At 38.5% G+C, this 27,944-nt stretch overlaps 2 protein-coding genes across 10 annotated transcripts in view; one reads left to right on the plus strand and one right to left on the minus strand.

Moving 5' to 3' along the window:
- Window positions 1–10,738, minus strand: part of CEP57L1 (centrosomal protein 57 like 1) — a 68,094-nt gene extending 57,356 nt beyond the window's left edge. For 2 of the 9 annotated variants that reach the window (XM_046005890.1, XM_046005888.1), the window contains exon 1: window positions 10,416–10,604. Coding sequence is in view for 2 of the 9 variants with exons in the window: in XM_046005880.1 (XP_045861836.1) it covers window positions 10,663–10,695 (33 nt within the window). In the remaining 7 variants the exon portion in view is untranslated. Of the gene's footprint in view, window positions 1–6,938; window positions 7,077–10,415 lie in introns of those variants that run through there. The other 7 variants (XM_046005886.1, XM_046005883.1, XM_046005882.1 and 4 more) reach the window with 7 other exon arrangements.
- A 1,044-nt stretch (window positions 10,739–11,782) lies between these two features.
- SESN1 (sestrin 1) overlaps window positions 11,783–27,944 on the plus strand; it is a 120,759-nt gene continuing 104,597 nt past the window's right edge. Inside the window, exon 1 of the mRNA XM_046005224.1 lies at window positions 11,783–12,442. Coding sequence (XP_045861180.1) covers window positions 12,164–12,442 — 279 coding nt within the window. The 5' untranslated portion in view covers window positions 11,783–12,163. The remainder of the gene's footprint in view (window positions 12,443–27,944) is intronic.

Consider the following 27,944-nt stretch of genomic DNA (forward strand, 5'->3'; position numbering starts at 1 on the left):
GTCCACAAAAAAACCTGAATATGAATGTATTTTATAGCAGCTTTCTGTATAATAGCAAACATACAACATTCTGGAAAAGGCCAAACTACAAGACAGTAAAAAGACCAGTGGTTGCCAGGGGTTCAAGGAGAGGAAAGAAGGCATAAACAGATGGAACACGGGTAATTTTCAGGGGTATGAAACTATTCTATATGACCATGCAATGATGGGTACACGACATTATACATTTGTCAAAACCCAAAGAATGGAAAACACGAGAGTGAACTCTAATGCAAATTATGGGCTTTAGTTGGAAAAAAAAAAATTTACTTCAACTGCCCTCAATTCCCAGATGAAGACTCTGAGGCCCAGAAAGATCAACAGACTTGCCCAAAGTTACACGGAAAATTGAGGGCCCCAGCTATAGTCTGTTATTATGAATAAAGGTCAAAGAGAGGGCTGTTTGTTGATTTAATTCAGCCCTGTTAATACTTGAGTTGGGCTACCATTAAAGACCTTTGAGGCTTTCTGACCATGTGAGATATTAAACACAATAAGGGTACAAAGAATAAAGAATTCAGCTTAAGTTTTGATTCTTCCATTTTAAATACAAGTATGAGTAAAAGGCTAAGAAACTAGAGCTGCGGGCTTGGCACCTCAAGAAGGCAGAAAGCATGGATGAGCCAGGTGGTGGGGATTGAGGAGGGCACATACTGCCCGGAGCACTGGGTGTGGTGCATAAACAAAGAATCTTGGAACACTGATAAAAAAAAAAAAAAAAAAAAAAAGAAGGCAGAAAGCCCTTCTAGCCCTTCTTTGGGGAAGGCAGAAGAATGAACACTTGAGCTCTAACTTGGTATTTAAGCTCCATTGTTTGTTACCTGCCCCCACCAAGAAATCTGTCATGAGAAAAAAGCTACTGCTTTTTTTCTGAATACCCGCCTTTTGTGGGGAAGGCACAGAGCACTGTAAAGAAGAACATGAGTTTTTGTCCGGAGGCAGACAGGCAAGGTTTCCACTTCCTGCTCTGCCATTTACTGGTTTAGGTGTTTTGAGGCAAGTTATTTAAACTCTCTGGGTCTCAGCTTGCTTATCTGTGAAAATGGGGATAATAATATCTACTTCATAGAGTTACTGGAAAGAAAATCCATATAAATCACCTGGCATAATACAGGCACTGAGTAAACACACTGAGTATTAACTACCGATAACAGCAATTATAACTATTAGATTTTACATATGTGTGAATGTGTATTAAGCATGTCTTAAAAGTTTTTAGGATTAGATAGGACATAGGAAAACAAATATACAAACAGAAGAAATGGTGCCGCACACTTAAATGCATTATTTATGCATTTAACATTATTTTATGGAGTCTTCTTAACTAGCCTATGAAGTAGAGAGTCAGCCAGTGGGTCAAGGATTTAAGGAGCGTCTACCATGTGTGAATCAATGTTTGAGACAGAGTATAGTAGTGAACAAGACAGGGTCCTTCACAGAGAAGAATACAAAATAAAACAGATAAATATCTTCAAGTGGATAATTGAATTGCTGTGATGAAGATTAACAAGGGTATTAGGTGGTCTGCTTTAGCTAGAATGATCAGGGAAAACATCTCTGAAGATATGGATTTTGAGATAAGTCTAAACCAGTGAGGAAGAGTCATTTGAAAATCTTAGGTAAAAGAATTCTAAGTAGAGAAAACGGCATATGCAGGGATCTTAAATTTGGCGTATTCAAAGATCGGAAATGGATAACAACATGTTCTGTCTTTTATAGATAAAGAAAATGGGTCTTTAGAAAGATTAGCAATCTGTGTAAGGTAAATGGCAGAGGCAAGAATTTAAATGTCTAGCTTCAAGCCAATGGTCTCACTGAATTGTTACGCTGCTTCTCCCCAAAGTTAGCAAAACATCTCAATCTGTTCTCAGCTACGGAAAAATTCTGCTTCCCAATCTTCTGAATGTACTTATGAAAATTTACCAACGGAAAACAGTTCTTCTAAATTCAGTAACATCTGTTTACTTTATTTGTTGTATCAAAAATAAGGCAGACAATGGGGCACCTGGGTGGCGCAGTTATTGAGCATCTGCCTTTGGCTCAGGTCATGATCCCAGGGTCCTGGAATCGAGCCCCACATCAGGCTCCCTGCTCTCCGAGAAGCCTGCTTCTCCCTCTCCCACTCCCCTGCTCTCTTACTGTGTCTCTCTCTGTCAAATAAATAAATAAATAAATAAATAAATAAAATCTTTAAAAAAAAAGGGCAGACAATATGAAACTAAGACTCTAAATTAAACAGTGTAAAACTGTATCATATTAAATAAAATTTTATGTATTAATTATATTTCCCTGAACTACATATTCTTTAAATGTTTCATATCATATAGATAATGTTGATGAAACATGGTGTTTTCAGTAATTTTTATAATAAAGCTGGACATGGAGGTCTTGCTAAGAAATGGAATCTTTTATGCTGCTATTTTATGAAAAAAATAATCGCTGTATTTTTACTTTTTATAACTTTTCCCAATTAAGAAGCTTAAAACACAAAATATTATTAAAAATAAATTTTAAATTAAAAAAATGAAATATAATTCAAGGATCTCATTATAAAATTGTAGAGAATGCTGGCAATAGTAAGATTATACAAAATAACGCTCTTCAGTTCAACTACAAAGCACTTTTATAAACATTTCATTAATCTCAATCGAACTGAATGACAAATATTACTTTACATAAAGATGCTTATTTATTTGAGAGAGAGAGAAAGCATGGTGGAGGGTGGGGGACAGATGGGGCAGAGGGACAGGGAAAGAGAGATACTTAAGCAGGCTCCATACCCAGTGTGGAATCCGACGCAGGGCTCGATTTCATGACCCTGAGGTCATGACTTGAGCTGAAATCAAGAGTTGGATGCTCAACTGACTGAACCACCCAGGCACCCCCAAAGATGACTATTTTAAAAGATACAATTTCTTGAGTACCAATATATGCCAGATGCAAATCTAAACACTTTATATACATTACCTCATTAAACTACACAATAGTCATTGGGAAGTAGGTAATTATCCTCCTTGTACACATAAGAAAGCTAAGGCTATTTCATGTCTGACATCCAAGATTACGGAGGTTAAATAAAATTGGCCAAATTCATACACCTAGCAAAACGCAGACTTGGGATTCAAATCCAAGACTGTGGGGTTCTGAGGTCCATGTTCTTCTCACTATTTGAATATATAGCTATACTTCTCAACAAGTTAAGATTTCATGTGCAAAAGTTGTTCCAAAGCAATATTAGGTACTGTTGACTTGCATGACTTGTAAGTCCTTCAAACAAGATATTAACAAGTGCAAACCTGGCCTCAGTATCTTCCCATCCCAAGACTGGTATTTCTAGTATATTCCCTACTCTGATTAATGGAAGGAGTTAGTCTTCACCATCTGGAGAGTAGCCAACCCAGGACTTTCTTTTTTTTTAAACTCCCATATCCAAACAGTCATTAAATTCTATTGATTCTACCTCCTAAACACCATCCTTTCTTCATTATCTCTCACATAAACCTTCAGCTACTACCCTATCTCTATGGCTCACTGTTCAGCCAAGCTTCTTCAAAGAGTGGGCTATATTCTACATAGACTTTATGCTTTTTTTTTCTTTTAAAGATTTTATTTATTTATTTGACAGACAGAGATCACAAGTAGGCAGAGAGGCAAGCAGAGAGGGGGAAGCAGGCTCCCCGCTGAGCAGAGAGCCTGATGTGGGGCTCGATATCAGGACCCTAATATCATGACCTGAGCTGAAGGCAGAGGCTTAGCCCACTGAGCCACCCAGGCGCCCCTAGACTTTATGCTTCTTAAGGGCAATTCTGAACAGGAGTTTTTTAAGTATGCTGCTATATACTTATCACCAATCAGAGTTGTCCACAGTAGGTTTTCAATAAATGCTGAATAAATGAATGCAAATGTCTGGCTTCTATCCCTCCATCCCCCTATGAGTGCACTGAAAAAGGTCACTGATGAATTGCTGCTATGAAAACCGCACTGCCTTCTTTGGTAAATAAAACCCAGATCTTCTGAGGCTGACAATGAAAGAAAAATCTCCACATGCAGAAGGGCAACTTACTGAGTTCTTATTGTCCTCAGTATTCGTATTCCCCTTGAAGATCTTACTGGCACTGTCCCTCCCCACCGGCTTTCACTGGGAGAGTGCTGTTCCCTCTACAGTGCTCTTTCCTAGTTAAACCTATGATCATATGACTCCTTTCTATATTTTGATATAGTAAATAAAAAGTTTTAAAATTTAAATAAGACTTCACAAAGGCTAGACAATAATAAAAGAGAGCACAGATAATAAAAGGAAACCAGAGAGCAAATCTTCAAATTCTCTCTCTGGGGCTTTGAGGCCTCATTCTATCCTAGTTACTCATCTATTTTCAACTGCTTAGCACTATTTTAGCACCCACCACTCAAGAATCCATGCCTATAATATTCCCTCCTTAAAGACTAAATCTAGGAAAGCCCAGAAAGATCCAGAGTTACCCAGGCCCACTTACTTAAATTCTTTTATCTGAGTTGTAGTTTCCTGAGCTGGAACATACATTTGGTTCAAGCCAAACAAGAGAAATGCCAGCCCTTTAGGAGAGAACCTCCTATCGTCAGGGAGCAGCATGGGTTTACCCTACAGGCCATCCCAAGTCAATCAATCTTTATCTCAACACAGCATAGTAATTCAATATTAATATCAGAATATATGCCAGATGCATATATTACACTGTAACGGGGCTACTCGTTGTCAACCCACCTAGAAACTTCATCTTTTTAGACTTGTCAGTAGCACTGTGCATACTGACGAATCATTCCTTCTGAAATTTTCAAATCTCTTGGTTACCCATCTCCTGGTTTCTTGGTCATTTTCTTCTTTTCCAGTTAGTTTCAGACTACTCTGGCTGATTTCTGATTCTGCATTCTCTCCACAGCCAAGTATATTCACTTGCACGGTTCTAGTACAATGCTAACATAGTGGTGAAGTTTTGGGTCAATTCCATGATTTTTGTAGCTATGTAAGCAAAAAATAATTTATATGCAAAGTGTAAACAGAGTACCTGAAACACAGTAAGCACTTAGATATGGTAGCTTAAAAGCAAAATAAAACAAAATATTCCAGAAGACTTAGAGTTTCCAAATGTATATCTCTAGCTCAGATGTTGTTGCTGAGCTTAAGACCAATGTACCTTCATATGAGATGTGGGGCCCAAGAAAGCTTGGAAATAAGATTTTACTCTCTGAGGGCTGAACTATAAATCAGTATATAATGGCCTTCAGCTCAGGTCATGATCCCAGGGTCCTGGAATTGAGTCCCGCATTGGGCTCCTTGCTTAGCAGGGAGCTTGCTTCTCCCTCTGCCTGCCACTTCCCCTGCTTGTGCTTGCTCACTCTCTCTGACAAATAAAATAAAATCTTAAAAAAAAAAAAGTTTTAACATATTTAACAATGTTTTTATTAAAAAGAAGAGTCTGGAATGGAAAAAGAGAAAAAGCAACTCAGAGAAGAAAAAAATGGAGATAATTAAAGCTCTACGATGAAGGTTCTCATAGCTAAATGCTATTAAGTGACCACAACACATATCTAACTTCCTTTGTTCTGATTCCAAGTTCTAAGCAATCTGATGATTTTTCATGTAATTTTCCAACAGAGAAAACTCCTTGGTCAGAGACTCTATATGCCATCTACTTGGCAAATATATCAAAGTATACTAATCAACTGGCGTTCTGATAAATCCATCAGTCACTCACACACACACAATCTCCACATCTTACAAACTCTCCTAAACTTAGCAAGATTGTGTTTCTAAACTCACAAGATTTAGGAGTACTGGTTTTTTTTATGGTAAATTCATCAATGAATTTCATAATAAAGGCCTCTTAAGGACCAGCCAGTCAACTTTTTCCTTGATTAAAACACTCTCCATTTAAGGCAGCAACTCCTTGGGGCACCTGGATGGCTCAGTCCCTTAAGCCTCTGTGTCTCAGGCTCCCTGCTCCCTGGAGGGGAGTCTGCCCCTCCCCCAGGACCTGTGCACACATGCACTCTCTCTCACTATAAACAAAATCTCTTTTAAAAAAGAGGCAAATTTTCTAAAGTGTTTTCACTATAATAAAGTACCTGCTACCAATTACCTTGTTTTTGTTAACTATAGGTAAATATATAATACCTTTGAAAGTTCTGTGACATTGTATTTTTCTTCCATTTACCCATCAATATGTACTAAGTTCATACTAGATGCCAAGCACTGTACTCAGAGCTGCAGATGATGAGCAAAAATCAGCACAGCTGCTGCTCTTCTGTGGTTAAGCTTTAGAAGCAAACACACACTGGGGCACATGGGTGGCTCAGTCTGTTAAGCATGACTCTTGATTTCGGTGCAGGTCATGATCTCATCAGGGTCATGAGATCAAGTCCCATGTTGGGCTCCACACTGAGTGAAGAGTCCGCTTGGGATTCATTCTCTCTCTCTCTCCCTTTCACCCACCTTTGCCCCTCCCCTACCCCCCTGCACGCGCTCTCTCTCAAATAATAAATACATTTTTAAAAAGAAGCAGGCACACACTCATAAAATTATCACAGACTATTATAAAACTACATTTGTAGCTCATTAGCAAGTAGAGACATGGTAAAATAAGAGTATATTTTTAATAGGGACATTTAATCAGATCAGGGAAACTAAGAAAGTGGTATTTGAGCTAAGATCTATAGGTAGGGGAGTCAAAGACAGGCTAAAAAAGTCTGGACAAAGAAAACAGTACAAAGGTACTACATCTGTACTCACTGTCTCCAGCTCTTCTCCCATTCTCTCTTAAATAAAATGACCATCTGACTTTTATACTCTTAACCAAAACTGCTCTCAAGATCCTCAATGACCTCCATATTACTAAACATAGTGGTCAGTTATCAATTCTTACCTCACTTGGTCCAGAGCGGCACTTCACGTACTGAGAACTCCTTCCTCTTTAACCACTTTCACTTGGTTTTTAGGATACCACATTCTGTGGGTTTTCCTCTACGTTCACCGGCTGCTCCTGCATAGTCCCCTTTGCAGATGACCCCAGATCAACCAAACTCTAAGGAGTGCCTCTTCTTATGATACCAACTATTCTCAGGCTTTAACTGCTATTAAAGCACTACAATGAAATGCAATTATTCTATCTACAGTCAGGTCTTTCAGCTCATCTCTATACTCACTTACCCAACTTGCCAATTCCACACTTCTACTTGACTATCTCAGAGACATCTCAAACTTTACATGGCCCAACAAAACTCTTGATTTCCACCACCTTACCTCCATACACAAACCTGGAGACTTTCCCACAACATTAAATGGCAATTCCTTACTTCCTGTTGTTCAGTCTAAAAACTTTGGAGTCATCTTTGACTCCTATACTCTCATACCTCATATCCAATCTATCAGTAAAACTTGTTGGCTAAACTATCCTAATAGCTCCAGACTGTGGGCCTCTTCCCGCTGCCTCCACTGTTAGCAACCTGGTCCAAGCTACCACTATCATCTCTAACCTGGAGTATTACTTTAGCTTCCTTACTAGTGTCTCTGCTTCTACACTTGCTTCCCTCTGGTCTATGCTCAACACAGTTTCAAAGAAGTAATCATTTTAAAAAGCACATAATGCAACTGATCTGCTCGAAGCCCTCCAATGGCTTCCTCCTTCAATTAAAAGGTCAAAGTCCTTTCAATCACCTATGTGACCTCCGTTCTCTGTCCTCATGTTATTCTCCTCCCCTGCACTCATTGTGCTTGAGCCACATTGCTATTTCTTTGCTCCTGCCCACCAGCCTTTGTACGAGCTGTTCTTTCACAAGAATGTTCCTCCTCCAAGTATCTGCACAGCTTATTCCTCCTCCTACTTCAGGATCCCTTCAAATGTCCCCTTCTCTGACCACCTAATTTAAGAGTGAACCTTGCCCCCCCAATCTGGCACTTCCTAGTCCCCTTCCTGGTTGGCTCTTTTTTCTCTCCATCACATTTGCCTTCATTTACCACATCATACTTATTGTTGATCTCCCCTTAATAGCTGCAAGCTCTTATGAGAGTAGAGACTTTTGAACAGTTGATCTTTGAACACTGTGGGCGTTAGGAATGCCAGCTCCCCACCAGGAAGTAAAAAATCCCACAACTTTTAATCCAAGTAACTTTTGATGATCCCCTAAACTTAACTACTAAAAGCCTACTGTTGACCAGAAGCCTTATGGATAATATACATGATTGATTAACACATATTCTGTATTTGTACCAAATACCATATTCTTAAAATAAAGTAAGCTACAGAAAATGCTATTATGAATGCCATAAGAAAAATAGATTTACACTACTGCACTGTATTTATAAAAAAAAAACCAAAAACGCACATGTAAGTGGACCTCTGCTGTTCAAAACCATGTTGTTAAAGCGTCAATGTATATTGTGCTCAATGATGTGTGATTTTCCCATTACATAGCAGATACTTAAAAAGATGTTTGTTGAGTGTATAAATGGATGAAGGGAATATGAGAACCAGTGACCGAAGAAAGATCTGTATGGCTGAAGCAGAGATAGATGTAGAGTAGTAGGTATAATATTAGGTGAGGCTGGAGAGGTGGAAAGGGACAAAATGATATTATGCTTTACAAGGAAGTTTTGCATAAGAATAGTGAGATAGAAATGAATGATTTTAAGTGAAAAGTCTAGTCAAATTTGCATTTCAAAAAGACCACTGTGACTCCAGTGTGGAGAACTAATGGAGAAAGGCCAGAGTGAATCATCCCTATTGCTATGATCTAGGCAACATATTATGGCAGTTTGGAAAAGACTGCTTGTGCAGACAGTGGGAAAAGGATGGATTTGGAGGATATTTGGGAGATGAGATTGAAAGGACTTGGTAATAATTGGCTATAGAGGTATGAAGGGCAGGAAGAAATCAATAATGTGTAGTTTTCAAATTCTCACAAGTGGATGGTAGGATCATTAACTGAAATAGGAAACACTGAAAAAGAATCAGACTCGTTAGAGATAACCATCCCTTTGGTTTTAGGCATGTTGAACTTGAGAGGCTTCTGAAGTATCAAACAAGAAATATCAAGGAAATGGGTATATGAAAACTGGAAAGGTAAAGGCGGATAGAGCTATACATTTAAAAGTCATAGGTGGTAGTGAAACCATGGATATGGAAGGGATCATATTCAACTATGTGATAAGGGGACCGAGATTTGAGAAACTACCCTACTCTTTGTGCATTGGCCAAAGGAGGACGAGCCCAAAAAAGGGCAAAAAAAAAAAAAAAGAATGCCGTTTTTATTTTTTGAAATCATATTCATAAGAAGTTCACATTTTTTAAAAATTCTGATTTAAATCAGTAGCAGAATTTAAACCAGTAGCATAGAATGTAACCCATACTCAAGGCTTTCCAAATTACACCAATTCATCAAAACTTAACTGTTCAAGGACAGGTCACTTTCAGAAACTATCTGGAAAATTCCCAGTACTTGTCTCTTCACAGCTACAGAATGCATCAGTAGATAAAAAGTCATCCCTCCCAAAATATGGGTGATTTGGCTTATTTTGGTTTCCTGAAAGTTTCATACCTCTCTCACTTCTAGGCTTCACTCTATGCTGTCCCTTTAGCCCTCACAATATGCTGTCACTTTAGCCCTCTTTCCCCAGGATGAAGATTTCCCTGGCTTTCCAGGATTAACCTAGTGATCTTTCTAGCCAGGTATCATATGGCACTGTAACTGTGCATTTAACCATTAGATTATGTAACTAGATAGGAACTGTGTCTTTTCCACTGTTGTATACTCAGTACCTCACAGGGCTAAATTTTTATCTTTTTCATTTTTTGATTTATTTTATTTTTTAAAAGTTTTTATTTAAGTAATTTCTATATCCAGCATGGGGCTGGAACTCACCCCCCCGGGGGATCAAAAGTTGCATGCTCTTTGCACTGAGCCACCCAAGCGCCCCAGGGCTCAATTTTTAGAAATACATCAATTCCGCATTGTGAAGAATTAAAATTTAACTTGGTTCTCAGTCCACTAACTACCTTGACTTTTCTCAAGAGGAATGGCTTTTCAAAAACAAACAGTAGTTTTTAAACAAATGAATCTTCTAAATGTACTAAGTTTTGGAAATTTTTATAGGCCTTTTTTCATACAGTATCCCTGCAAACATTCATTATCTAGGAACACTGGGGGTTCTTTTCCCCTTAGTCTCATACAAAATGAATTTGAAAACTCGCTTTCAAAGCCCTGCCTGGGATTTCATTCTACTGAGCGCATAAAACAGAACACCCCTATGCAATGGCAAACAAAAGTGCAATGCACAGGGATACCTAATCCCTCGCGAGCGAGTCCACCTCAAAGGGCTAAGCGGAAGCCGCAGCAAGACGCACCGGTTTCTACAGCATCCCTCTTGCCCGGTCTTTTGCTGCTCTCTACGCCCCTTGGGGTCGCGATCGTTCCTCGCGCTTTCATATGCCCTCGGCCTTGGGCACCCGGACTACTCCTTCCCAGGCAGATTACTGGACACACTACCCCTGGACTAAGGAGGACAGTTCTAGATAGCTTGGTCTCCAAAATACCTGAGGAAATAGGAGAAGAAAAAAATCCTGTCAAAGAAAAATTGGCAGCCAAACCTACAGTGCTCACCAAATCGACGCTCCCAACCTCCATCCGCGCTAACCGTTGCCTCGAAGGCCGCTACAGGCGACGTCGCAGTGTCTCCTGGGGATTGTAGTTTCTATCGCCCACAGAACGCGTCGGTACATCAAAACTACATTTCCCAGAAGTCAATGCGAGGACGCCCTGCCTTCTTAAATCTCGGATTTGGCGTAATAATGAGACTGTCACTATTTTCAGGCTAATTTTAAATATCGATTCAATTTTCCAGGTGTGTGTTTACGCCCTCTTTCTTTGCCGTACTTGTCTTGTCTGTAATGTATTCCTCATATTTACTTCAACTCCTTACTTTTCTCTCCCCTTCTCCGGCCAGGAGAATCCCAACGTCAGAAGACGAAAAACGCCACCGACGCAAAAATGCCCCTTAGGCGCATGCTCTCTGCTCGCCATCACGCATGCGCAGCAGCCGGCAGCAGTTGGCGGCCGCTCGCGGACTGGGGTCTGGAGGTAGCCGGGTGGAGGGCGGGGCTTTTTCCAATGGCTTTGCCTCCACGGGTCGCGTCTGCTTGGGCGGGGAAGAGGGCTCTGGGGCAGGGGCGGCTCCTGGGTTATGCCGGGCGGAGAAAGGGGAGGGGCTGGGGGTGAGGACCCCATCTCCCCTCCCTGCTCCCGCCCTCTGGGCCGAGCCCCACCGATGGGGCTGGGCGAAGGGGCGGGCTCTGTGCCTCCCGCCTGGCTTCTCCGCCAGCTCCGCGGCCCGGCCCCGCTTTTGGGGATTGCGGCCCAGCCCTGTGCCCGTCAGGTTTAGTGGGCGGTGGGCGAGGACGCACGTATAGGAAAAGAATAGGCGTCTGCTCGGGGATCCGGAATCTTGGGGCCGGAGACACTTCCCTCCAACGCTGCAGCCGGGACAGCGGGCCGCCACGAACGAGCGACTGAGTCTCCGGCCGCTGCAGCCAGTGAGCAAGGGTTTGGCGAGATTTCCCCACCAGCTCCCGGCCGCAGCTGAGGGGTAGGGAGGAGCTGCAGGGGGCGGGGACTGGTGCCGGAGGAGGGGCGGGGTGGGAATGTTCCTGAGAACCCGGTGGCTGCCCAGACAAAAAACCCCGAATGGCTGGAGCGCCTTCAACTGTTACCAGCCTTTTTGGGCAGAGCACGGATTTGACAGCTCCACAACGTGAGGATATCCGCTGACCCCGCGAGACGGAGGAGAGCACTCCCCCGGGACTGCCTGTCCAGCAGAGCCAGCGCTGTAGGGTTTCAACTTTCCAACTTTTTTTAGTCTCTGACAAGAAGACTGCCCCTTCACGTAGGAGAGGGTGAGTTCTGTCTCGCAGATCGGTTGAAAGCTATTAATATAAAAGACACTTCTGGTTCCAGATGTCTCCCAGACATTTGTGTTTTCATGACGATTCGATTCTCTGATTTTATTCTTACATTTCTCGTTTTAAAAATACAAAGTGCTTTTGGGGACATGCTGAAGGGTAACTGAAGACGGTAAAGAAAAAAATCTCCAGTTGTCATGGCTGAAGGGGAGAATGAAGTGAGATGGGATGGACTGTGCAGTAGAGATTCAACTACTAGAGAGACAGCACTGGAAAACATTAAGCAAACCATTTTGAGAAAAACCGAGTATCTTCGTTCGGTGAAAGAGACACCTCTTCGTCCATCAGACGGGCTTTCAAATGCTGTTTCTTTGGATGGGTTGAATAAACTTCTTGCTCACCTGCTGATGCTTTCTAAGAGATGTCCCTTTAAAGATGTAAGAGAGAAAACTGAATTTATTTTGAAGAGCGTCCAGGTAAGAAAACGTTGTAATTACAACCGTCCATCTCCATCTAGTACAGTGCAGTTTTACCTGCAGTTATTCCCGTTGTATTTGCTGCTGGGTGGTTTTGTGAACCCGTTACAAATTCATTCTACAGCTTAAATTTAGAGTGGCTTGGAAGACGTTGAATCTGGGGCCAAAATTGTACAAGTGGAACTAAAATAAAAGCAGTTTTAACAAGAATTGTCCTTCTATAGAGTTTTAGCAGAAACTGTATTCCTCCCAGAAAAATATGAGAAAGTTACAGTTAATTGCAAGTAAGGACTTGCTTTTCCTTATATTCATTTTTACATATTGTTAGGAAGTATAGCCAGTATACTTTTCACATTGTTACAAACAAGATTCTGTGTGGAAACTTTCTTCATTTAAAAGCCTCTCAAATGATAAAGGATATTAAATGTTTCTTCACTTTTTCAGGATAATTGGTGAACAATTTCCTCATATTCTTTGAAGCAAAACAAAAAATCAGGGTCTGTTCTCCAAAAATCTTTTTTTTTAATGAATTACATAAAATAATAAAAGCCTCTGTTATAAAGAAGCTAACATCTTCAGATTAAAAAGTTGAATCCAGGTTGAGTGAATGGTAGAAACATACATGGTAAATTATTCAATTAGTTTTCTCTGTGTTTGCCTCAATTGTTTGATTTTTCTTTTTCACATACGTACCTACTTAAGTTTTCAGTGTAACAGATGAAAAATATTAGTTTTCCTCCTGTTTTGTATGTGATCAATTTCTCCTGTTTTATTGGAAGATTTATTAGAAGGGTTTTGTTTGGACTTGTTTGTTTAGAGAAGGGCTGTTTTTAGATCCTAAGAATGGTCATTAACACTATGCTGGTCAGTCTAAATTACTCAATCCATGTGTTGTTCAAAGTTATTTATGAGAAGTTCCTAAAACTTACAGTTTACTTGGATACACACACATGTATATGTAAGCTAAGATTAATAGTTTTTCTATTTTGGTTAGTTTAAAGCAACAGAAAAATAATCATGTCCATAAAATGAAGACTCTGTTCAAGATCTTGGGATATTTCTTCTCACAAACAGTTTGGGAACAGTTGTTACAATTCATTTATCCGAAGTTATCAGAGAGGAATTTTCTAGATACCTGAAGTTTACCCTTTAAAGCCTTGAAAGTTGTTTCTCTCTTTCTTAGACTGTAGTATCTAGAACAACCATTTTTTTCCACAATGGGATCATCATTATGCACATCAAGTACTATTGTTTAGCTGAGGGTGGAGTGTATGGGACTACATGGTCCATATTTTTGGAATTTTTGTGTTCAGTTTTTAATAGTTTTTCTGTTTCTCCTCTTGCCGTCAGTGTGCTTCACTTTGTTCTCTTCCTGAATCTTTAATTTTGCTGTTTATTTATATTCAAATGGGAAAGCAGATAACCAATTTAGTTAAGAATTGTATTGAAAACAGAAGTAATTAGGCTCTGGGGAGCATAGGGTCAAAGGACTGTGATATATTGGTAAGTAAATGGGTACTGGAGTCAGACCTGGGCTCAAATTCTCCTCCTTTATTAACATACCGCATAACTTTGGACAAATTAGGTTACTTGATCTCTCTGAGTTTGGATTCCAATATCTATGAAATGGGAATAATAACATAGAGCTGTTGTGAGAATTGAAGATATAAAGTGCCCCAGTATAAAATGAATGCTTCTCTCCCTTTTCATAAGTGAAAGACCTGGACTTTGTGATATATATTTTAGGATTCATTCATCCTGGAAAAAAATTAAAGAGTCTCCTCCAGTCTGAAGGTTTTCCATAGATTTATACTCTTCCCGCATCTCTGCATCTACTGCACTTAATCCTTGCTACTGTCGTAACAGGCACTCTACTTATATTGTGCTGTCATCTCATGTTTATGCCTGTCCCCTCCGGAGGGCTGTTACGTTCTCAAGAGTATTGGCTGGGACCTGGAAGCTATTAAATATCCAGTGAACGAACAAATTTATATTTGGCTTCTTTGTATTTCTTATCAGCCTGAATAAAGTCACCAGATTAGGGAGTTTCCATCCCCAATCATTCGTGCATGCCTTCATACAACAACTGTTTATTGAACCCCTGGTGAATGCCATTCTAAGAACTAAGAACCAGTGGTGAACAGTTTTGATATTTTACTGGAGAGACAGACCATAAAGAAATAAACAAACAATGTAATCTCAGATAGTAAGGGACGACTTCGAGAAGAGATGATACTTAAGCAGAGATTTGACAAATGAATAGATATAATCCAGGCAAGAATGAAATTTGTGAGGGGGACATGCCACACGTAGGGAACAGTTGTGTGAAGACCAACCTCATGGCAAGAGAGAGCAGATGAGTTCTAGGAACGGAAAGTAACACAATGTGTTTGGAGCATGTTTTTGAAGGGAGAATGAAAACGTAAGCACATTCTCTGTCAGATCTGGCTCCAATACTTTATCACCTCAGCAATGTTGAATAAGTTGCATAATTTGTCCTTGACTCAGTTCCCTCATCTGCAAAATTAAGATGATGCTCACAATGAGAATAAAATGAAACAATGCTTCCAAAACATAGCACAGTGCCATAGCACATAAGAAATGCTCAGTAATATTAGGAATTCTTACTATCTTTAGGCAAGAGTTGGTTAACAGAGGATCTTGTAGGGAAAGTTTAGAGTGGTAGACTTTATTCTAGTAACAGTTGGAATCCACTGAGATGTTTTTAGCAAGATGGGGACATGATCCATGGTGTATTCCAAGGATTACTTTTGGAGCAATATAGAGAATAAATTTCGGGGGTCAGGAGTGGATATGCAACATCAGTTAGGAGGTTATTCCACTAGTCCAAAGCAAAAATTATGATGAAGTAGGATATAGTGGGAACAAGTGGGAAGCAGTGAATGGGTCTGGGAGATGGCTAAGAATTAGAAGCCACAGGATATAGTATTGAAATGGATACAGGGGATGGGGAATATAACAAAATCAAGGATGCTCTCCAGTTTCTGGCTTGAACTACTTGGTGAATAGTTCAGCCATTTCCTGAGACAGAAGAGTGGTAAAGGATCAGTTTAGGAGGGGTGGTGAGTTCTGTTTTAGACATGTTGAGATTAAGTTGCCTATGATACATCTGATTAGAAAAAGTTCCTGAAGGGATTTCTGCCTCTGCTACTATGGTTGTAGTTCTGCCATTGTTAATCTGTCACTTCTCCAGACTTAACCCATCCTCCAAGTTGATGTATCATAACTTCAGAGTCATTTATCTGAAATGAAATCTGATCATGTTACTCTCCTGTCTAAAATCCTTGAGGATAGAATTTAAACTTTTTAAGATGTCACATAAGGTCCCCTGTCATCTGGCTTCCATATACTGCTCCAGCCTCACATGAGAAACCAGATAATAAAATACAGTGCTCCATAATGCTTTCTGTTATTCATTGGTAAAGCAGCAGAAGCTGAACTGAATTTGCAATTCCTGCAGCTGTTCCTGCTTTTAATTGCTATAAATCAGCTCAGACGACCATAGTCAGGGGAGTTGGTGGGGTAGAGGTAGGATGGATTCAACTCAAAATGGCTAAACCTGTAAAAACTTGGCACCTTGAGAGAGAGCTTTCTCTGTATTCCTGTTCTCAATTTATTGATTTCACATCAATATACTCGAATCTGTAGAACACATTTTTGAGAACTGTTCTGTGCGAGGCACTGGACTGGGAGATCAATAAGACTTGTTCCCTGCTTTTGAGGAAGGTCTTCTATTCTCATAGTAGGCTTTATTTATGCTGGGTTTGTTGTTGTTCTTAACCCCATAATACCTTTTCAGTGTTTGATTTTTCTAAACTAAGGAACAGGTGTATTAGCACTGGCCAGATACATTAGTATAGTCTACTGTAGTCTTTATGATGCACATAATAAAGGGAGGAATATAAGTGTGTAAATATTCATCAAGAGATTATGAGTGTTCAAAACAGCCAAGTAGTTTTCTAAGAATGGTCATTTGATCATTTTCATTTTCATTTCTATACTATGAAAAAGGAAAAGTGTTAAAATTTCTTGTAAACATGCCAGCAAGTAACACTATCTGAAAGTAATTTGGCTTTAGAAAATTTAGAACAAGTAACAAAGTATTTATCTTTGTTAAGTGGGGTGGATGAGGCTTTCATTTAGTGAAGCAATTGTTGCCCCCCAAGGAGAAATGACACTTTAGCTCTTGGGTAAGATGCACGTTTCAGTTGTTAAGGGTTGCAGTTGGAGTATCCTTTTGATATCAGATTTGGGTAATATATAGTTGGTAGGTTTAACAATAAGAAATTTATTACTTAGGGGCGCCTGGATGGCTCAGTGGGTTAAAGCCTCTGCCTTCGGCTCAGGTCATGATCCCAGGGTCCTGGGATCAAGCCCCGCATCTGGCTCTCTGCTCAGCAGGGAGCCTGCTTCCTCCTCTCTCTCTGCCTGGCTCTCTGCCTACTTGAGATCTCTGTCTGTCAAATAAATAAAATCTTAAAAAAAGAAAAATCATACAATTCTTTAAAAAAAAAGAAATTTATTACTTAGTATGATAAATATTGAGGTTGGATAATTTCAAGCGTCATTGATTGATTCATTATCAAACTACATTACCTGTTTGCCTTCTATCTTTCTGCTTTCCTTCCCTCAGCATAGGAAGTGTTGTCTCTACTTGTGGCAAGGTTGCCTCAGCAGTTCCAAGCTCCATATGCAGTCATGACCGATCTACAGTTAAGAGTTTTCTTCTCTTGTGTCTGTCAGGGAAGAAAAGCTTTTCTGAGCCTCCAGCAGACTTCCTGTCAGTTTTTATTAACTAGGGTTGGGTCACATGCCCTTTTCTAAGCTAGTCATTGGCAAGGAAATTGGGCATTTCTGGTTTTGGTTTGGATTAATCTGCATTCATCCCCTAACAGCCAGGACACCCCCATCACTTGAACAAAAAAATTTCTGTTGGTGAGGAAGAAGGGGGATGCAAGGTAGTCAAATTTAGTCAGAGGCCTTATTAGAACTGATCTGATACCTCACTAGATAAAGTATTGCTTTGGTCTAGTTATAATTTATTTTACTTTTATTTTATTTTATTTATTTATTTGACAGACAGAGATCACAAGTAGGCAGAGAGAAGAAGGGAAGTAGGCTCCCTGCTGAGCAGAGAGCCCCGATGTGATGCGGGGCTCCATCCCAGGACCCTGGGATTGTGACCTGAGCCGAAGGCAGAGGCTTTAACCCACTGAGCCACCCAGGCACCCCTGGTCTAGTTATAATTTAGATTCTATTAGATTAGAAGCATAATGATATAAAATGTAACATGAGATTAGGAACATTCTAGAAGCAGATTTGGGCTTTTAAACTGATTGTTTTGTTTTGATTTCTTTTTTACTGCTATGTCTAGTCAAAGCCAAAAGTTTAAGGTGGTGCATCTCAAATAATTCACTGCTACTTTCAGCCACAGCAATATGAGTCTTCTTTCAGTTTTACACTAAGTTTCTCTCTTCCATATCTACTATTTTCTGGCCTTTCTTATTTTATTAATATACTGAGAACTCAGTCCCTTTCCTTCAGAAAGCTTCCTGGCTTCTCTATGCAGTGCTTCCTCTCATTCCTACCTTTGACCACTTTCTTTAGCAGCTTTTGATCTCAGTGGGGAATGCTATTTACCCTCAGGTTGTCTGTGTTTCTTTGAATGGAGAATGTGAAGAAACTGAAGGCAGCTATTAACTTTTTTTCTAAATGGTTTGCAGACAAAGAGCTTATCTTTTTTTTTTTTTTTTTTTTTTGCCCATAGGCTTGCAGGATGAATCCTATCTGCACTATCTACCTTCAGTGTCCTCTTTATAATATATAAACACATCCTGTCCTCTTCCTTTATTGAGGAATATATTCCTTTATTTATTACTGAGAAAAGACTGAAACTAACAAGGATACCCCCCCCTTTTTTTTCAAGTTTTCAGATTTCATATATTCCTGTTACAGTGCCCCAGATGGTCTCTAGCATGGGAAAAAAAAAAGAAAAGAAAGAAAGAAAGAAACAAAACCGGGATGATTAATTTAAAAATGGGTGTTTTTTTTTTTTTTAAAGCATGTTATTTAACTTATAAATGGGATGTAGTGTTTTGCAGAAAAATGGGATGTTAAACACTTGCTTATTAGATTTCAGTTTAAGGTCATGGGTTGCTCTTTCCATCATGAAGGACCCTCTGAAACAATGGTTTAGCATAATTAGAATTATTTTCTCATCTTTAACACTTTGTGTCCTTAAAGTGCTCTACAGATCATTCATGGAGTAAAAGAACAAGAAAATAGGTGTGGGGGTGCTGTTCTATTTTGGAGTTATGTTCATTTTCCTTTTAGTGACCTGTAGAAATTTGCAGAATATCATTTAACCATTTGAATAGAAAATAAATTAATAACTCAAGCAGCCAATTTAAGGATTTGTGCAGCTGACCTGACCAGAAAGTAGACATGGAATCTTGCATATAATAAAGAGTTATCAGTCATCTAAAACTTTGATATAGAAGGGTCCTGTTTGGTATTATGTCTTAATCATAAAGGATTTTCATATTTGAGAAGAGGCAGTGTTTATGTGGAAGCAAATAAACATGGACTGGAGGAGCCACAGAAATGGGAAATTTTTAGAACTTGTGGAAGGACAAGGGAGATGCTGGGGGAGGAGGGCAGTACCTAAAATGCATAGTAGGATGGAAGTACAACAAGCAAGGTTTGCCACCAGTTTTAATCTCTTCTTTGTCATCATTTCTCAAATCAGCCCATTTTTGTCATGCCATATGGTAAAATGCTTGCTTTTTTAAATGGAAGTCGATGGAAAATAGGTCTTACTTTGACACAACTTTTCTAGACTACATTTATTACATTGAGACCTTTGATAACCTTGATAAAATTACCTAGTACTTTAATTATGCAGGCACAGTGTACTCAGGGGCATCTGAGAGTCCCTTTGAATATTTGATGATGGTATTGTGTGGGGGCATTGGGCAGACTGGAAATTAAAATATGAAACACTCAGCTAAATAGGCGTACTATGGAAACATCCCATGCTTTGCTTTTTTTTCCTTTTGGTTACTACACCACATTAAACTAACGCTGATAAAGATATATTTTTCATAATGTTTGTGTATTTTATTTTTTTAAAAGATTTTTATTTATTTATTTGACAGAGAGAGAGAGAGATCACAAGTAGGCAGAGAAGCAGGCAGAGAGAGAGTGGGAAGCAGGCTCCCCACTGAGCAGGGAACCCGATGTGGGACTCCATCACCAGACCCTGAGATCATGACCCAAGCCAGAGGCAGAGGCCCAACCCACTGAGCCACCCAGGCTTCTTGTTTGTGTATTTTTTTTTAAAGATTTTATTTATCTATTTGACAGACAGAGACCACAGTAGAGAGGCACACAGAGAGGCAGGCAGAGAGAGAGAGGAGGAAGCAGGCTCCCTACGAGTAGAGAGCCCAATGTGGGGCTCTATCCCAGGACCCTGAGATCATGACCTGAGCGGAAGGCAGAGGCTTTAACCCACTGAGCCACCCAGGCAACCCTTGTTTGTATATTTTAAAAATCTTTTAAAAGATGTTTGTTTTTTGGGACACCTGGGTGGCTCAGTGGGTTAAGCATCTGTCTTCAGCTCAGAAATCAACTTTCATATATACATATTCATTAAATAAGAGTATTCATTTAATAGTATAAATAGTATTCATTTAGTGTTTTAACTTTAAAGTTGTTTAAATTGATGAGCTAATATCCTTTCTAAAACTAAGCTAGGATAATGTGTCAATTCTATGTGTAATCAGTAGAGTCTAGCTAGAATCTTAGTTTACCCCACTAAAAGTAAGCATTCACTGTTTTGATACTTAAGCGTTTGACAAGCATTGCACATGCATCTTAAAATTTTACATGATTTCATTTTCTAGCAAGTTGGCAGGTGTTAGCTGTCTATAATTATAACTGAGTATTTTTTCAAATGCTATTCATAGCCTAAACACAGCAAGATATTCTTCCAATCATGTGATAAAGGCCAAGCCTTGCAAAATAGTGGTAGAGTGATATGTTCAATGGTACTGAAGGACATATTTAAGAGAAGCCTTTCAATAGTAAAAAGTGATTTAAAAAGTAGGGAGACAGGTTTTCTCACAAAATAAGGTCTCTCAAAGTTGTGTAGTGATTACACCTCACCAAATTAAGGTATGTCTGCTATTTCATCTAACAAGTAATGTGTGCATTGGCAAACTTAAATTATAAAATATAACCTGTATTGATTCAGTTTGTTTTTATTTTTTATTTTTTTATTTTAATTTTTTTTTATTGATTCAGTTTGTTGATGACAAGTTCTGAGTAGGAGAAATAATTGAATTTTTTTTTGAGACAGTGTAGATTTTTACCATTGAACCTAGTGAATTATTTCTTCTCATTTCATTTATTAGGTATTTGTTGTGTACTTTCTATATGCCAAACACTGTGCTTATCTATCTTTTGACGTGGCAGAAGAGAGGCTGTTTCACTTAGTTTTAATAATGATTCTGATTAAAAAACATTTCTTAATTTATTTTGTTTTCTATTCGAGGTGTACATTTTCACATTGACTAGAGATATTACTTCAGAGTAATTTAAAGATCTTACTGGGAAAAAAAATAAAGATCTTACTGAATTTTCTTTACCAGCCATTAGATCAGGAGTAAATGAACCTCAATGTCTCCATTTCCTCATCTGTGAATTTACATAATTGTCTACCTTGTGATTTGATTATAAAAGAGATCATATTGGCAAAGCATTTTGTAACTTTCAGTATTCTGCTACCTAAAATTTATTTATGAATAAACTCTTTGAGACTACTTACCTGTAAAATGAGGGTAACAATAATACCAAACTCAGGGTAGAACATGTAAAGCATGTAGAAATACATAGTACTCAATAAATATTGGTGATGATGTTGATGATGATAAGCTTGATCTTAGGTGGTTTAATGAGTCAAACCCCAAACTGGCATTACTTCAGGATTTTTTTGTACATCTTACATTTTGTATCCACATATATTAACACTCCTAGTTGTCTTCTGTTCATTGAATTTTCATATATAAGCTGATTAGTGCTGATGTCCAGCTTTAGCAGAGGGAGCTTTAAACCAGCCACTGACTCCAGGTAGGTGTTTGGCTCCCCCAGAGGTTTGCTCTAGTGGTGATGGTAAATTTGTAGCATCCATCCCCTCCTGGGAGTCTAACACCATTCTGCTATGTCAGGATGGCACCAGCCGGAAGGAGTTGCCGGCAGGCAGCTGCATGTGTCATCCAGGTGGCCATGTGGAGGTCCATGGCCAAGGCCTTTGCTTCAGTATTTGAATAGGATTAGAGTATAATTCTCAAGATCATGGGCTTTGGAGTTAGTCAGACCTGGCTTTAATTCTTACTCTGCCAAACTCTGTGACCTTGGGCAAATTACATAACCTCCTTAAACCTCAGTTCCCTCACAGAGTTGAAAGGATTAAATGAGGTAACATGTGCAACGCTTACTGAAATCCAGTAAGCACTCAGTGAATGTTAACTATTAATATTCTGTTCCGCCCCCACAGTGTGATAGAAAAAAATGGGAAATTGAGCCACCGGCACCATACGCTTTTTAGGGTACCCCAAGTTCCTGAGCAGCTGGGGAAAATTTTCACCCATTTCCCAGGTTCCCTGGCATAGAGGATAGCACCCTAGAGGAAAAAAACACCTCTTGGAAGCAAATTAAGGATTTTATAAATACTGTTTTAGCTTTCTGGGAACTGGATTTCTCCCTTGATATCATGTTAGTCTATTATTCCTCTTGTGAGCATTTGACTTTCAAATACATCTCCAGGGACACATAATGTAGGAAAAGCAAATCATGGCTTGTATGTCAGTGTTGTCAGGAAGCACCTGAATCTTCAGGCAAGTTACCTGCTGCTGAGAGTGTTAGCCTTGAAGGTCTACTGAGGAGATTAGAGCTGCACTATCAGTGTTCCTATTCAGCTCCCCACAGTGGGATCCTGACATATTCAACTGAAAGTCCCCAAAACAGTCCTTCCATTCTTGCCAGGTAACTGACCCAGCTTAGACAGTTTGATATGATTAAAACAAAGTAACTAATCAAAGATTCTTGGCCGAAAAGATACCCCAAGAAAGGTAACAGGGCTTGAAGAGATTTTGTACCATGTTAGATTTTTTTAATTTGCTTGGTTGTGTGTGGCGTGTGTTCTCCTAAGCTGCCATGCCTGTCCCCCTTAAAATCTGTTGTGGCATTGGAACCAAGTTACCTTAAGTCATCTGCAGCAATCTTTTAATTTTTCTAGTTTGGCAGAATGTAAACTTTTCAATGTAGTAAGATTAGGCATTCTTTATGGGAAGCCTAGTTCTTAGCCCTCTACATACAAACGTTCATATATATATTTTTTTCTTTTTTTTTTAAAGATTTTATTTATTTATTTGACAGAGAGAGAGATCACAAGTAGGCAGAGAGGCAGGCAGAGAGAGAGGAGGAAGCAGGCTCCCTGCAGAGCAGAGAGCCCGATGCGGGGCTCGATCCCAGGACCCTGAGATCATGACCTGAGCCGAAGGCAGCGGCTTAATCCACTGAGCCACCCAGGTGCCCCAATATATATATATTTTTCAATCAGTTTTCACAACAAAATTTTAAGAGTAGGTATTTTATCCCTATTTTATCATGAGGAAAAAATCAGGGCCCAGATAGGTTAAATAACTTGTCCAAGGTATCGTAGCTAGTAAGAGAGCCAGGTTTCATACCCAGCCATTGAGACTCCTCAGAGACCACCCTTTTCACCATTATACTGCTCTTTCTGAATAAAAATTTAATATAAGGCTCCTAGCAGTGAAAATATTTATTACTTTTTGTTCCAAATTAATTTTCCTTCAGGACGAAATGTATATCTTCAGTGTTTCTAAGAGAAACACTGAAGTAAATTGCATATCCAAATTCTTATTTAAATCCTGACCCATCTTGAAAATTGCATTTGGAACCTGATTAATTTCACTTTTCATTGAACATAATTTTTATTATGTCATCGTTATAAATTTCAGCTGATTACAGGGAGATTCTGGACTGTGATCTTGGAAATATGGGGTATGAAATGTTTATTTTTACATTAAGAGATTACCAAGTAAGATGATTTCTTTAGTGAACTGTCTAAAAGAAAATTTGGTATATTTCCATGAGTAATAGACTCAAGGTTAGCTTTGAATGTTAAAAGAGCATTCTCCTAGCTAGTTCATTGTTGCCATGACAGTGTTGGCAGTGTGAGTGTTGTAGTAACTCCTTGCAATGATCTTATTTTAGACCCTAACGTTTGCAGTGTCAAACATCCCCTTCCCTGCCCCATAAGTAACTCTAGTGGAAAAGTACTGGTTTTTTAACTGGCTTCTGGCTTTGTAGCTGAAAGACTGCACTATTGTGGGCTTAAAAAAATAGTGTAGGAGTGTTGAGTATTTTTCCTGTGGACTGTGAATGTTTGAAATTTCCCAAAATATGGTATTGCATTACATGTCATAACAGCAAGTTGTTTACAGCTAAAAAGAAAGGGGCCTCAATTGTCTTTTTAGAAATCAAGCCCAGATTGTATCATTACTTTGAGCTCATATAGAAATCCTTTTCTGTTTGTATGTCTCCCATGCATACTTTAAAGTTCTTAGGTTCTTTTATACCATTATTGTGGAAAATTGTTACTAGAACCATAAAGGATTGTGTTTAAATAGTGTAGAAAAGTACTTTTTCCTTATCCTTTCCACAGTTCAACATTTATCTGATCAAAATGGAACATCTTAATCTTGATTGTTTAAATTGTGAAATAAATTATATGATTTTAAGAAATTACTCAATTTGAACTGTGAAATTAACATAATTGTTGAGATGTTTTTAACTTTGTTGCCTATACGTTGCAGGTTAAATTAAAAAAATTTTTTATTTAAATTTTGGTTTATCTGAAGTATTTTTTTTAAGATTTTATTTATTTATTTGAGAGAGAGAGAGAGAGAGAGCATGTGCAAGACAAGCAGGGAGCGCTACAGACAGAGGGAGAGGGAGAAGCAGGGTACCTGCTGAGCAGGAAGCCAGATGTGGGGCTCAGTCCTAGGACCCTGGGATAATGACTTGAGCGGAAGGTAGACACTTAACCAACTGAGCCACAATTACAATTGGGCCAGTTGTAAATTTCATCATAACTATACTGCTAAGCACAAAATATTTTCAAATTCATAATAGTCCCTACCATTTTGCATAATTTTGTATACCACTTGTTAGGTCAGAGTTTTGATACCTATGGCACATGCCTTAAAAAATCTAGTATAGCATGATGAATCAAAATGATTTTGACAATGAATCTTGTCAAAGAAGTTGGAAAATCTAAATACTATACTTCCTTTATTAGTAACAACTACTAACAAATAATTCCATTTGCTTTTTTCTTAAATACTCCATTGAAAGTTTAGTTCATCTTCTTTAAACGCCGAAGATTTAAACAAACCTTGCATAGTTGGGCCTGTACTGAGTATTGGAGAATGGATATAAGGCAAACCCTTTTTTTCCTTTCTTCAGTTTAACATATAAAAGTAATGGTCTGAAGAAAAGTTTGACCCCAAACTAGAGTTGTGTTTGGCTTTTGCAACACATAGTGAGTATTTTAATCTTGATTTTATTTTTTTATAATTTCCTTTTGCTCATTAGGTTATTATCTCTTTAGTGGTAATTATTAAGATTAAGGGGTGTCTAATTCCAATCCATACTAGTTTTTAATGGCTGCTTCTTTGAATTTGGGAGTTGATGTGTTATAAATGTAAAGAATCAAACCTTGAAATAAATATTTTGTTATTTTAGTACTACATGTTTATATCAAATGCTTTTCATTGGTTGGAATGAAACTAAATAGTTGGTGGATTTTCCTTTGTTAAAATACTTAATGACAGGGTTACTGTTTTTTCTCCTGAACCCACAGCACCTCTAGCTGGCCTCCCTCTCCACCTAAGGCTGAAATGAGTCTATTTTTTAAAGTAAGAATTCATTTTGAATTTTTCTTTGTGTTTGACACTGTTCTGGCACTGTGGGGGATATAAAAAGCAATAGAAGACACCCACTGCCCTTGAGAATTTTGCGATGATGTAGAGAAAAAAAAATTAAGAGCAAATCAAGACTGACTGAAAATTTTAAATTTTATGATAGCATGCTGACAAAAATGCAATTTTGTTAAAGGAATCTGTACATAATGGCTCCACATCTAGGAAATCACTTGAAAGATTTATGTATGATGAAAATCACTGAAATGCTATTTAGAAAGCAAATGTATTACCTATATGTATTTTTATGTAAGTGGGTGATAATTTGAGTATCCAATAATTAAATAATAGATTAAATTATAATACATATTTATAAAGGGCTATATCAGTTATTGAAAATTATTTTAAAACATATTTATTAGAAAAGAAAAGACTATGTATTTAAGTGGAAAATAAATTTTTAAAATAGTGCCAAATATATATTTTTGATAGAAAGGGGAGATACGTATGTACCACATGCAGTAGAAGCACCAAGTGCATTACGTGCACCAAAATATTAACTGTTGTTCTCTTTTAGAGTGGGATTATTGGAAATTTTAGTTTTCCTTTTATAATAATAATTAATAAATGGTTGATTTTATTGAGTGCTTATTAATGTGCCAAGCATTGTTATAAGCATTTTATATACAATATGTGCAAAATTTCAGGTGGATTATAGGTTTTGAGGAGGACATCTTCCCCAAACAAATACACGAATATACAAATACAAATGCACCCACTCGTTATAGAATTAGAATAGGTTTCTGATTTATTTAGCCAAGGAAACAGGAACTTCTCAAAATCTAGGCTTTCTCATTAAGAAGAAGCACTTTCAGTCTTCCTGGATACTGCTTTCCTTGGCCCCCAGGCGTAAGGGGTACAACTGCTGAAGACATTCAGTGGGTCACACGAGATTTACAAAATTCAATTTTTGCTATACTGTTGCCTTTTTATATTTGGGGTTTATATCCACATTCTGGAAGAATTGATACAAATTGTGCACTTTCTTTAAAGGCCCATCTCCCTTCATTACCTAATTTTATACCTACAATGCTCTGAGGTGAACCTTATATAACTCAAGTGGTGAAAACTGGGAGGGTAGGAGGCATGTCTGACTCCTAAGTATCTATGTTCTTAAACATTCATCTGTTTTCGTATAACTTTTTTTTTTTTTTTTTGCAATGAGCATGTATTACTTTTATATTGAAAAATGACTTAAAATAAGGGCAGAAAAATTATATGATACATAGAGTGTTACATTAAGCCAGAGTGAGGAAAGACCAGGATGGGTTAGAATAACAAAGACAGCTTAATGGAGCATATAAATTTTACTGTAATAATTAACTTTTCTCCTCAACTCATCTGTTTACACAAGTATACAATCCTTCTATCTCCAGCATGCCCAAACCAAACCTCTGATGACTGGCTGGAAATAATTAATGCTCTGTTGTACTTTCCTGCAGACTAAGTTTTGGCCTCATTTTTTGCTTCCTTTTGTGGCCCCCTTTTATTTTCTTTTTGCCATCTGTCAGTGCCTGTATGAACATGTAACTATGACTTTTGTCAAAGCTCCTTTTCACTACAGTCCTTGGCGTTATAATAGTTCCAGCTCTGCAGTTTTCACATGGTAATACCATCAGAATTTAAAGAGTGAAATGTCCAAAAGAAGTTTTAAAAAATTACATTAATTATTTTAAAGAACTAACTGAAGGGAAGTAGAATTAGGATCTTGAATCTTGTCTTGAGAATTAACCTGATGGCATAAACCAGGGCCGACAGTTACCCAGGATGCCTTGGCACTGTAATAATATTTGTTCAGTACTGAAGTATTTTCATACCAGTTGGTAAATGGTGAATAGAAACTGCAAAAAGCAATAAAATTAATATATCTTATATTTTATCTTAGAATCCACACATGCACTTAGATGCCAGGATGGTCTGGTCACTGAAGCTAGGAAGTTTCCTCATATGCCCTATTATTCATGCTGCCGAAGGTACAGAAGCCCTTAGGTGAGAGAGAGAGACCAGGCAGGTGAACTAAGGAGAACCTTATCTGTAAACCCACAAAAGGAGCACCTAGTTGTGCCAAGAAGAAAAGCAGGGTCTAGGCCTTGATAGTAACTGGGGAGACTGCTGCAAGCATGGGGGCAAAAACTCTCAGGGTATGGTTCACAAGCGTGGGCTTGAGCAGCTTTTTTGGTTTAACTATTGAATTAGTTGTCCATTGCTTCCTAACAAATTTGGTGGCTTAAAAACCATACACATTTATTATCTCACAATTTGTGTGAGTTGGGAATCTGGCTTAGCTAGGACCTCTGCTTCACAATCTCCCATGAGGCTGTCATTAAGGTGTTAGCCAGAGCCATGGTCTCAACTGAAGGCTCAAATGGAAAAGGATGTACTTTCAAACTCATTGAGTCAGCTGACCGATTCAA

Source organism: Meles meles, chromosome 5 (genome assembly GCF_922984935.1).
Source record: "Meles meles chromosome 5, mMelMel3.1 paternal haplotype, whole genome shotgun sequence".
Classification (NCBI taxonomy): Eukaryota; Metazoa; Chordata; class Mammalia; order Carnivora; family Mustelidae; genus Meles; species Meles meles.